The sequence below is a fragment of the Barbus barbus genome (assembly GCF_936440315.1).
Source record: "Barbus barbus genome assembly, chromosome: 24".
In the NCBI taxonomy this organism is placed as follows: domain Eukaryota; kingdom Metazoa; phylum Chordata; class Actinopteri; order Cypriniformes; family Cyprinidae; genus Barbus; species Barbus barbus.
This window is the reverse complement of record NC_136752.1, coordinates 30,659,698-30,672,479: the sequence shown is the minus strand read 5'-3', so window position 1 is coordinate 30,672,479 and position 12,782 is coordinate 30,659,698. Positions and strand designations below refer to the sequence as shown.

Sequence of the window (12,782 nt, the reverse complement as noted above, 5' to 3'; positions counted from 1 at the left end):
GAAATATTTTAATAATTAAGGATCACTTTTGCATGTTCAGGGTTCTCTGACATTGGTTAATGATCATATGGCGTGCAGGTAAACATAAAATATTTCTTTTTTAGTAAGTGAATTACTTTGTTATTTTAAAATGATGTATTTTAATTTTATGTTTTTATGATTAATCAACACTGCATGTTTGCCTTTCATTAAACTCACAAACCCCTGCAGTTCTTTTACGAGCCCCAGTTTGGGAAACCTTGACGTAATATAACGTTTAATGCACTTAATGTTGTTAATTACAATGAAAGGAATATATTTTCTCACTCTTTGTATTTTTACATCATTGTGGTACAAGATTATCCTGTTTAAATCAATGTGATAAACGAGTTAGGTCAAAAGTAATCTGATTATATTAGCTAAAGTGTGTAATGTAATGGATTATTGGATTTTGTCATGTAATTTGGAATCAGTAACGGATTACAATTAGTCAGTAATCGACCCAGCTCTGTAATTAGATACTAGTTTCAGAGCTCTGATATAAGAATCTTATTTATTTAGACAACTGTGAGCTTTGTATACAAAACCATAACATAAGTTTATATCTTTTACTTTTAGTTTAATATAACATATCCAAATTAAACTTCTGTAATATTTAAATATGATCATTTATTTACTTATTTATTTTAGTGTCATTGTGTCCAAGAAGACCCCATTTGTTTCCTATCTGTTAAAAAGTTCATAATCCATAAAAACTGAACTGAATAAGATGTTTTTGCCCTAAAATAATAGGTTGCAAATAAAATGTAAATACAGATGAGAAGTCCACAAACAAAAGCCGTGCAAAAGCTTGACTATTTTCCAGATGTCGACAGAGCATTCAACAAAACCAGTTTTGCATCTCTTCAGGGCTGTGATTATTCTTGGTTTCGCTGTAGATTGGTCAAAACCCATTTCTGTGCATGAGTTATAGTATTAAACTCATGATGAATGAAGAATGGTGGCAGAAATCTTCAGAAAGGTTCTTCGTTGGCATTGATGGTTTCTTGGATAATCTTTAACATCCATAGACTCTTTATCCAAGGCTCTTTATAAGGAAAAAGGTTCTTTAGATGATTAATGTTGTTCACATTACAAAAAAAAAGAGAAAAAAGTAGGGCTGGACGATATGGCCAAAAATATTATCACAATCATTTTTTTCATATCAGTCGATATCGATAATTATCATGATAAATGTCAAATCTTTATTTCTTTCATGTTTGAAGCCAGATTTTTGCTTAATTTTCCTTAACAAAATAAATATCTTAATAGAAAAATAATGTCTTAGTTTCTGCATGTTCTAATGAGTGATTGTGTTTCAAATCAAGAAACAGGGTTGTGTTGCCTGATCATATTAATAATAATATCACTTTTTTCTCTCTTAGGAACGCACATTTGATAGTAGCTTGAGTTAGGATGCAGATCTACATTTTTGTTCATGTTATTGATCAAAATCATTAACAACTGTTCAAAACTGAAAGGATTTCTTTGGGAATCAGACATGCTTCTGCTAAGGCATCGCTGCAAAACGCCCTCTTGAAACGGATTGTAAGAGTGTTTGATTCAGAGATTCAGGTGTTTTCAAGAGTGACTCAAATGTCCAAATACTTCTGATGGATAAAATATTTCACTTCTAAAATATCAAAATTGACTCAGAGGTGTTGTGAAGTGAAGCAGGATTTGTGCCTTTAAATAGCATAAAACTCGAGCGTTCTCCATCTGCCATTGTTTCTCAGTTTGAGCACTAAACACTGCTCAGAGCCTTTGATTTGGAGTCGCTTCTGTCTGTTCTAAAGCTTTATTGTTGGCCGTATGTAAACATGTCTTTGAGTTGGTGCCCACAGTGTCTCAGTCTTTAGTGCAGATCTGCTCTCTGATTGAAAGTGAAAGTGAGAGCATTGATTTTCTGTGTTCTTGCAGTCATATCTGGAGATGTGAGCGACTGCTGTGGTTGCAGTGTGACCTTAAAACAGTTGTATCTTAAAACATACAACACATCTTCATCATCTGAGCCAGTTTCACAAGCAGGCTTCCTCCGGCTGCTTTATCTTCAGTCTTCTGTATAGGGTTACTGTTTTTATAAAAACATCCATTCTGTCAAAGCAACCCGATCTCATGAAAGTGCATATAAATAGTGCGCCAAATAAAAACAAAAACTCGTGGTACTGATACGCAAAAATTGACTTTGGCGATTCTCACACCAACAAATTTCGTATCATATTATATGCACGTGAAAACTGCATATCATATGTACGCCAAAGTCCATTTTTGCATATCAATACCACGAGTTTTTGTTTTTATTTGGCGTACTATTTATTATTTATACTATTTATATTCCAGCTGCCAGTGACTAACAGCAATACGCTCCAAGAACGCTTTGCTAATGTTCCAGTGATGTCACGAAAACATTATTCATGAATATTTTCTGAACCTTGAAAACGTCCAGTTTTTTCAAGGTTTTAGAAACATTTTTCTTAGCTATATAAATGTTCCATTTAATAATTTTGTAAACATTATGGGAACGTTGCTTTTGAATGTTCTCTGAATGTTCTGAAATAACATTTAAAAAACGTTAGTTGAACGTCCGACTCAATCATTTCAGAAAAAAGTTTTATGAACAAGGTAAAAGTTTTTAAAGATTATTAAAGATAAGATAACTTCTGAGAACGTTTGCTGTTCTTCTAAAATCCCTCAGATTTCCACTGAAGCAGGGACTGAGAGCAGAAGAACCCAGAGATCAGATGCAGGTGAGACAGAAAACACCCAACAACTGTCCCGAAGTCACACACTTGATGCTTTTCTTCAAAGCTGCTTTATATTTATATTAGATATTTGCCAAAAGCCAGTAGTATTCATGCAGTACTGTGTAATTCATACATGTACCTATATGAAATGTATTGTCATATTACATAATGATTACAGTGTATGATTAAAACGATGAGTGATACTAGCGCATCATTTGTATTATCAACGTGAATGTTAAAATCTCCGACAATTAGCAGTTTATCAACATTAACTAGATCTGAGAGGAAATCTGCTAATTCTTTTAGGAAATCTGTATATGGCCCTGGCGGTCTATACACAGTAGCCAGAGCAAGAGATAAGAGAGATTTCTTCTGCATATCTAACAGTGTAACATTGAGCAGAAGTATTTCGAATGATTTAAACCTCCTGTATCCTGTTTTCTGAGTAACATTGAGAATATCACTATATATTGTTGCCACACCGCCGCCACGACCAGTCTGACGGGGCTCATGTTTATAACAGTAGCTTGCATGTCCTCTTCCAGACAGATTCATAACATTTTCTGTTGATTGGAAATTCTTAAGTATTGCCCTGATGGTGGAAATGGGGATTTCCTTAAAGCCACTTCACTAATTTGTGAAGCTCAATTATCTTTTGCTGCTCATCAGAAATATATTCTGTGGTTTTTCTCATTGTGATGATGATTAAGGGAATTTGGGCTTTGTTTTCCCTCCTATTTATATTTCTGTGAAACAGGAAGCCATGGCTGGATAATTTAATGTTCATAATCACCCTGGAGTGCTCAAAATTGTGAATATGAATGGGAATATACTTCAGAGATATTTTACTCTTAAGAATTTCTAAGGGTGCCTATAATTGTGTCCAACATTCATTGGAGAAAAACATTTATTTCATCATGACACCTTCTCTGAACTTTCAGTTGTTTTACTTCAATGATAGGTTAGAATTTTTGTGAATTTATTTGAGTGAAAGATCAAAAGATGCAGATTTATTTTCTCAGCCGCCTTTGCTCATATTTACCAAGCGTGCCAATATTAGTGGAGGGCACTGTATATGGCAATATCATCTTTGATATAGTGCATATATGTCATAAATTACATGATCAGCTTGTATATTTTTGTTATCTAATGCAATGATATTCAGTCGTTTATAAGAGCAGATTCCTTTAGAAACACAGAGCAATGGTCTTTAGGTGTGTTTCAGGTGTTCAAACTCTCTCTCTCTCTGTTGCATGTCGCAGATGTTTTTATCGCCGGAGCCCAAAGCGTGCGTGCGTTACAACGCGTGCTCAGCTGCATATTATAGATATTTTGACGCCGAGTATGATGCATATTGTAATGCCGATGAGCGTGGTGTGCTGATTGGATGAGGAGGACCAGCATGTGTGTGTGTTATTGGTTCGCATGAAGTTCAGCGCAGAAGCAGGAAGAGAAACAGCAGCATTAGACGAGCAAACAGCCGCGAGACCGCGACGCTTCACCGCGCGTTGAACTGGTGAGTGTTCGCGCACATAAACACGCGTTTACTCGCGCGCTCCGGGAACGCGCTCGATCTGCGCACGCTAATCCAGGGCGCTTTAACTGCGTCAGAGCCATAACTCGGTAGCGCGCAGCAGAGCTCGTGTTTTAACGCCACCGACGCTGCTGCTGCTGCTGAAGGAGGGCGTCAGGCCTCTCGCGTTCTAATAAACAACAAACACCGCGACCACGTCACGAACTAATAAGCGGCGTGACGTCACGAGCGTAACGGTAACTCACGGCGTCGAACTTTAAATCCCCTCCGTGCGTGACGTCACGATTCACGCCGTGTGTTCGCTGATCACCGTTTGTTTTAAAACGGTACTAATTACACTCAAGTGTTTCTGCAGTTCAGGTAAAGAACCCTGGAGCACCAAACCAGTCATGAGGGTCAATTTATCATAATTGAGATTATTATATCATCTGTAAACTTCATCTAAATCATCTTTCCATTGATGTATGGTTTGTTATGATTGGACAATATTTGTCTGAGATACAACTATTAGAAAATCTGGAATCTGAGGGAGCAAAAAAATCTAAATATTGAGAAAATCTCCTTTAAAGTTGTTCAAATGAAGTTCTTAGCAATGCATATTACTAATCAAAAATGAAGTTTTGATATATTTACGGTAGGAAATTTACTAAATATCTTCATGGAACATGATCTTAATATCCTAATGATTTTTGTCATAAAAGAGAAATGTATAATTTTGATCCATACAATGTATTGTTGTCTATTGCTGCAGATATACCTGTGTTACTCATGACTGCTTTTGTGCTGCAGGGACTCAGATCGGTTGCTCAAGGATGCAGGATTGTTCTTTCATGGATTCAGATTCATATTCTTGCTGAATTCTGAGCTTTAATAGTGAGAGTAGTATACGAGTATTTGCTTCCAAATTAGCATCTGTGATTATTCATCTATTAGAAACACAGACGGTGCACAACGTGATGTTTTGAAGAGTCTCAGGAGCTCAGTGCTCAAGCTATAGAAGCTATCAACAACACATCAGTACAGGTCATGACCTGTGCTCTACTGCTGCGTTCAGGTCATATCAGAAGGTATTTTCAGTATTTCTGCCTTGCTTTCCAGTACAAACATCCATAAATCAACATACATTTACTGGAGATGCAAAATGAAGATGTGAAGTCTTGTTTTCTGAGAAACTGATCAAATATTAAATGAGTTTATGATTCAAGGTTCAAAAAGCAATGATTGATTGAGTCGGAGTGGAAGAGCTTGAGTGGTCTGCAGAAACCCAGTTCTTACTAAAAGCAGTGATTTGTGTCTTGTTCATGAGTGTTGTAATAATAACCTGAGATCCTCTCCATCCCGCAGCTCTTCTCAGGAAGCATGTGATGACCCATGCTCGGAAAAACACTTCCATTGGCCAGTATCACGGCGAGGGGCGGGGCCACGTAGAGGGCTGGTCACATGGTGAAACAGTGGGCGGAGCCTGGCCTGCGCATTCACTGCGAGAAGGCAAGGCCAAGAAAGACATGGCGAAGAAAGTCAAGGAGAGTCAATGTTTGGCAAAGCGTTCAATGAAAATGGATGAAAGAAAGACTAAGAAAGCAAAGTCCAAAGCTACGAGCGAGCGCCATCGGAAGCTCTACCCGTTACGAGGAAGACGCGAGGCCTTGAGTTGTCACGTTCTGCTCACTCACCTAGATAACGAGACCAAGACGAGTGAAGTGGATCCCAACAAAAAGACACCAAAATCTCACAAGAAAGCAGAGAAAACCAGGGAGAAACGGCCCGAACCCTTCGATAAACCTTCAGCTCAGGAGCCACGCAAACGTAGACTAGCCTCGCTCAACGCCGAGGCGCTCAACAGCCTTCTGCTCGAGAAACCCAACGGCTCGCCAAGTGCCAAACACACCAAGAAACAAGCCGACGGATCAGAGCAAACCTGCTCCAAAAGAGCCAGAAAGACCGAGACGTTCCAAAACCCCAAGACGGATGGAGACGGAGCGAGTTTGTATGCTCCCGCTCCGCGACGCTTAGCTGGACTCAACGCCGCCGCGCTGCTAAAGCTCACCAGCTCAAGCGCAAACAAGCACAGGATCAAACCTGAGAGCAAGACGGTCAAAGCCAAACCACCGCAGAAGTCCAAGAAACACAACTGGACGCAGCCGGAACCAGACGGAGCCTGCGAAGTGTGCAAAACCAGGAGCTTGGAGTCCAAACGGACTCCGGAGAGCCACCGCTTGAGTAAACCCGGATACCAGAGCATGCTGGGATACCGTCTGGTGAAGGAGGAGCCGGTGGAAGCGGAGCTGGGTCCGTGTTTCTGTTGTGCGCCGGAGTATGTGGCGCTCTTCCTGGGCGAGGAGCACCGGGTCAAGCACGAGTGCCTGGTTCTGTGCGCCGATCCCTGCTGCTCCAGCTACTACGTCCACATCGCTCGCCCCGGGCCGGCGAGTCTGAGCCGGATCCCACACCCGGCCTTCTGCTGCCACGAGGCCTGTCGGGTCGGAGGATTCGCCTTCAGCGCCGGCCGGACCTGCTCCTTCTCCAGCTGCAGCCGGCCCATTAAAACAGGTGATGATGACGGTGATGATTCAAATGTTTTGAACTGGTAATAATTTTGAAGCATGTAAAGCAGCAGGAATAAGCTTACAGAACTCAACACTGATTACTGTCAGACTTCTCAGAATACTTCATCACTTTAATTAAGATTGTAATAGTTTCATTTTTAAACACAGCCGCCACAAAACCAGACTTTAGCTCCTCTTTTTACTTTCAGATCGTTCTGAGGTTAATACAGATTTAAAATCATAAGAAATAGTTTAATAGCTACGATACTGTTTCTGAAATCAAATCTTTGTGTAGTTATGACAGAAACACTGGCATCTAACAATGCCTTGAAAAACACAGTTAATCTTAAAAAATAAAGCATAAACATAAACCCAAACAGGAAATAAAACAGCTCTGTGTCCTAAACTCCTGAAACATTGCTGTCTCATATTTTAAAGCAGTCAATGACATTTATGAAAGAAATCAATCAAATCTGTTCGTGTGTGAAAATATTCACATGTTACCCTCTTTATAATCATTAACATTTTCAACTGTAATTTAAATACACATAAACTGTAACTGATTACGATTAAATTTATTTTGTAATTAAATGACATAATTGCGCTACATGTAACTAGTTACTCCCCAACACTGAAGTAATTGCATTACTTTAGTTACTTTTTATAGAAAGTAATGCATTACACTACTTTTGTGAGCTGCACTGGCAAAATGAGTCACAATGTGCAATTTTTCAAAAATTAGTTATTTATATTTTTACTTTCTTCATTAAAAGACCTCCAAAATGATGTATGATTTGAATCAGACTAAAAATGACTGAGCTACACCCGTCTGAAGTCGACTACGTCAGCAACGTCAGTTTAGAGAAAAACTGATTTAAAGTTTTCTGATGGTTCCAAAGCAAAATCAGCTAGAAATATTACATATTTCCCCCCATTTCTTTTCTTAATAATCATGATTAATAATCACAATATAGGTATTTTTTCTTTTTTCTTTGTTGTTATAAATAAGAACCGATCCAAAAAAAGAACAAATATGAGAAAGAGGTGTATAGCGCATTACTTCATTTATATGACCAATGTTACGGTACGATTCATGCTTGAGCTAGTGCTTTCTGCTGCAGCAGCATGTACACGTGTGGAAGTAATCACTGGCAGTGTAGCATCTTTTTATAAAAGTCTGGAAAATTAAACCATCCAAATTGTGCTAAACATAAGACATGCTTTTTATTAACTGTTTTAAACTAATGGTGCACTCGAGTCTTGTTGGAAAGATCGTATTTATAACTTGAACGCACATGAACGCCAAAATAAAGTCGTAATTACGATTCAGAAACTGAACTTTCTTTTAAGCCTTGAGTTTCCGAGTTGAGGGATGCAGCGTCTGTATTGATGGTAATTTGGTGAAATTAATGATTTATATTTACAATAAACGTAAGTTGCATGTACAAAATACCATTGAATACCAAATACTAGAATATGTAGCAATTCAGTTACAGAACCTACATAGAAACATTAAAAAAAGCTAAAACACACGATTGGCATTCTTTATTCATCATTTTATAGAGGTAGAGTTTAATATCTTGGTGAATTTTTGTTAGAAATAGTACATCGCCTTCTTGCTCCCGCCAATGTGACTTAAACAACATGATGTCGTAATTACAGCTTCCCAACTCATAAATACAAACTTCCCAAGAAGACCTGAACACCCCAGAACTCATAAAACTACAAACGTTTACAGCAGCTCCTGTCAGATGCATGTGCTGTTTAATGCATTTGAGACATGTTTTCCTCAGCGCATAACTTGATGGTTTTATCCTTATCTTTAAATGTTAGAAATTCATGCAAGTTTACATTTTTCATGAAGGTTCATCCTGACAGCAAGTGAGTCTTTTTGTTGCAATTCAGATTATAATGTGCATTATTTTGCATTAAAAAATGGAAGCATTTCAACAACACCATAAACTGCAGCTAGACTTTTTATTTAAAGACAAAGCCATAGTTTCAGTAAACTACCATTTAAAAGCTATTTTATTTTTTTGTACCGAAACTTGAGTTTTCTGTGTTTTTATGTAGCGTTACACCCCTAGTACTCATGACAGTGTGTTTGATTGTGCTGTTTTAGAAGATGAGCACAGTCGCACGCTCCTCGTTGCCCCGGCCCTGCCACTCTCTGGATGTCCCAGCATGCCCCGAGTGACCCCGGCCTCTCCGGTCATCCCGCATCTTCTGTCTGACCACAGGCAGGCAGAGGTCAGGCTGAAGATGGGCAAAGAGTGCCCCCAAAACACCAAGCCATCCAACGGCTCGCTCACTACGGGCCACAGCAGATCATCCCAGAAACAACCCACAGCAAGTGCCAAACATCAGAAGAAGAAGAGCCGGAGGCAGGCCACGAACGGATGGCGTCCAGTCGGAGTCCCCACCGAGAAGGAGGTGTTTATAGCGGTGAGTGATTGAAAGACTGGACCAGTCATTTTATTGAAAGCTGAATAAATAATCTTTTCATTGATGTATGGTTTGTTATGATAGGACAATATTTGTCTGAGATGCAACTATTAGAAAATCTGGAATCTGAGGGAGCAAAAAAATCTAAATATTGAGAAAATCTCCTTTAAAGTTGTTCAAATGAAGTTCTTAGCAATGCATATTACTAATCAACAATGAAGTTTTGATATATTTACAGTAGGAAATGTACTAAATATCTTCATGGAACATGATCTTTATATCCTAATGATTTTTGTCATAAAAGAGAAATGTATAATTGTGATCCATACAATGTATTGTTGACTATTGCTACAAATATACCTGTGCTACTGATGACTGCTTTTGTGCTGCAGGGACACATATTTATGCTGTTTACATACCTCACTGTATAATGCACCTTCTGTTTATTCTTCCTTTGCACCTTATGTTATATTTACAGTCATTAGCAGTTAGCTGGTCTCTGCCCTTCTACCTCATAACTTGCACTATATGTCATAAAGCTTAATGTATATACACACATTTTATATTTCTTTATATACTTTATGTGCACTTCTGGTTAGATGCTACCTGCATTTCATCGGCTCTGTACTTGTACTCTGCACAATGAATATAAAGTTGAATGTAAATCTCAAATCTAAAGTCAAGTCAATATTATTTGTATAGTGCTTTTAAAAATGCAAATTGTGTCAAAGCAGCTTTACATCGGCTTGATATAGAGCTGGGTGGCTTTATATCATCTATACAGTATTTAGAAGGGGAAATAGTTTGTGGAAATAGTGTCATTCTCCTCTGGCCAGACAAAATCATCAGTTTAAATCTAGGCTAAAGCAGAATCAGATTGTGCAAAGAACTCATCTGGGGTCTGTGGTCTTGTCCCGATGGCCGTCTGGAGACAGGGTCTTCCCTGGGGATCAGTCTCTGGGGCTCATCTAGGTGTCCTGCTGTAGAGGTCATCTCTAGGTGCTGATCCACCATCTGATCTGATACAGTCTGGATCTGGGTGGCTACGGTGACCTCGGAATAAGAAAGAAACAGACTAATATTAGCGTAGATGCCATTCTTCTTATGATGTAATGAGTACATCATGTGTTGTGGGGAGTGTTCCCGGTTCCGGTTGATCTAATTAATGCAAATTAGTGTTAGGTAGATTGTTCCAGAATTTGGGGGCTAAATAGAAAAAGGATCTGCCGCCCGCAGTCGATTGTGATATTCTAAGTATTATCAAATGGCCAGAGTTTTGAGAACGCAGCGGACATGAAGGACTATAATGTGATAAGAGCTCGCTCAAGTACTGAGGAGCATAAAGTGTATGTAGTGTCAGTTTGAGCTGTAATGGATGTGGTTTTGCAGGGCGATGACGAGACGGTTCTTCGTCAGTGTTATGAAGGAGTGGAGCGGGACGGAGAGGTGATCCGAGTGCGAGACACAGTCCTCTTACGGTCCGGACCCCGCAAGAAATCCCTGCCGTTCGTGGCCAAGATCTCCGCTCTGTGGGAAGACCCCAGAACAGGTGACAAAGATGAAGAATCATCATTAATTACCTCGCAAATCATGTGCAGGGAATAAAAACTGAACTCTGTCAGGAGTCTTTAAAACTAATGATGTGAAGTCTGATACTTTTCTGCAAACTAGTTCTGGTTTCAAAGAACTGGTTCAAAAGCGATTCACCAGTTTGTTCATGTGATGCGATACGTACAGTCAAACCAAACATCATTCAGACAGCAGATAACATGTTTGATATTTGTTCGGTGCAGGACTCTATAGCTCATTTCTGTAAGTGAGGAGAGCAAAATAAAGTAAACTGTGACATATTACACCCAAATATTCTTCATAGAGTGGACTAGCAGATCAAAAATGATTCAGACTCTTTGAGCGGAGCATATTTTGCTAATGTGATGTTTTTCCACCACAGACTGAACTAAATGAAGCATTGTTTGGTGATTGGTCGAGCTAAACTGGTTTTATCTAATTGTTCTTAAACTGAACAGCTATTCAACTGAATTCATTACACACATACTCTTTGTTGCATTAACAGAAACTAGACAGCGAATTTGTGCAGTTCCCAGCATCCGTTGCATGAATCTTATGACACAAAGTGTTGTTTTTTGTGGGGTTTTTTTGTGGGGGTGACATGTTTGTGTTTAATGTGAATGAATGAGATCCTCAGTTGTGTGACCTGATCTGATCTGTGTTGTTTCAGGAGAGATGATGATGAGTTTGTTCTGGTACTATCGTCCTGAGCACACGCAGGGCGGCAGAGATCCCAGCATGCACTGCGAGGTGATTACATTTACATTTAGTCATTTAGCAGATGCTTTTATCCAAAGTGACTTGCAAATGATGACAATAGAAGCAATCAGAACCAACAAAATAGCAATAATTTAATATGAATAAATAATAATAATAAAAATAATAATTGTTATTACTGCTGCTCATGCACAAGGTTAGTGATAGATGAGAGAGTTACTTTTAAATGTAACGCATTTCAATATTGCACTACTCCCTAAAAAAGTAAGTAATGGCATTACTTAGTTGCTTTTTATGGATAGTAATGCATTGATACTTTTGTGTTACATTTTCTCATCTGGCCTGTGTTTCACGGTTTGTTTTTATTATACAAATTTCTATGTTTGGCAAATGTAAAAGCCGTTTCACATCAAAAGTGCAATGAATGGGTCTCAGGCTGAAGGAAATGTGAATCTAAAGTCATTTATGCTTATTAGTTTGGTTGAATCAGCAGGAAAGACATCAGTTGATAAAATAGGATTAAATACATAAATTATATTTGTGTTTTTTAACATATTTAATTATTGCAGGTTTGTATAATATTCTGAGTTTGTATCTCACTGTTCTTTATTGATTCTGAGTGTTTTAGTGCAGGTGAGATGAGTAAATAATGTAGATATTTAGTCTAGAACTGCAGTAATATCATGTACAGTAGATATTTAGTCTAGAACTACAGTAAGATCATGTAGATATTTAGTCTAGAACTGCAGTAATATCATGTACAGTAGATATTTAGTCTAGAACTACAGTAAGATCATGTTGATATTTAGTCTAGAACTACAGTAAGATCATGTAGATATTTAGTCTAGAACTGCAGTAAGATCATGATGATATTTAGTCTAGAACTGCAGTAAGATCATGTAGATATTTAGTCTAGAACTACAGTAAGATCATGTAGATATTTAGTCTAGAACTGCAGTAAGATCATGATGATATTTAGTCTAGAACTGCAGTAAGATCATGTAGATATTTAGTCTAGAACTACAGTAAGATCATGTAGATATTTAGTCTAGAACTGCAGTAAGATCATGTAGATATTTAGTCTAGAACTACAGTAAGATCATGTAGATATTTAGTCTAGAACTACAGTAAGATCATGTAGATATTTAGTCTAGAACTACAGTAAGATCATGTAGATATTTAGTCTAGAACTACAGTAAGATCATGTAG

At 38.2% G+C, this 12,782-nt stretch overlaps 1 protein-coding gene across 2 annotated transcripts in view; it reads left to right on the top strand.

Moving 5' to 3' along the window:
- The first annotated feature begins 4,170 nt into the window (after positions 1-4,170).
- LOC306843398 (bromo adjacent homology domain-containing 1 protein-like) overlaps positions 4,171-12,782 on the top strand; it is an 18,967-nt gene continuing 10,355 nt past the window's right edge. The window contains exons 1-5 of one of the 2 annotated variants that reach the window (XM_079374881.1): positions 4,171-4,278; positions 5,641-6,846; positions 8,965-9,287; positions 10,677-10,836; positions 11,527-11,606. In XM_079374881.1, the coding sequence (XP_079231007.1) occupies positions 5,661-6,846; positions 8,965-9,287; positions 10,677-10,836; positions 11,527-11,606 (1,749 nt within the window). In that variant the 5' untranslated portion in view covers positions 4,171-4,278; positions 5,641-5,660. The remainder of the gene's footprint in view (positions 4,279-5,640; positions 6,847-8,964; positions 9,288-10,676; positions 10,837-11,526; positions 11,607-12,782) is intronic. The other variant, XR_013781840.1, reaches the window with a different exon arrangement.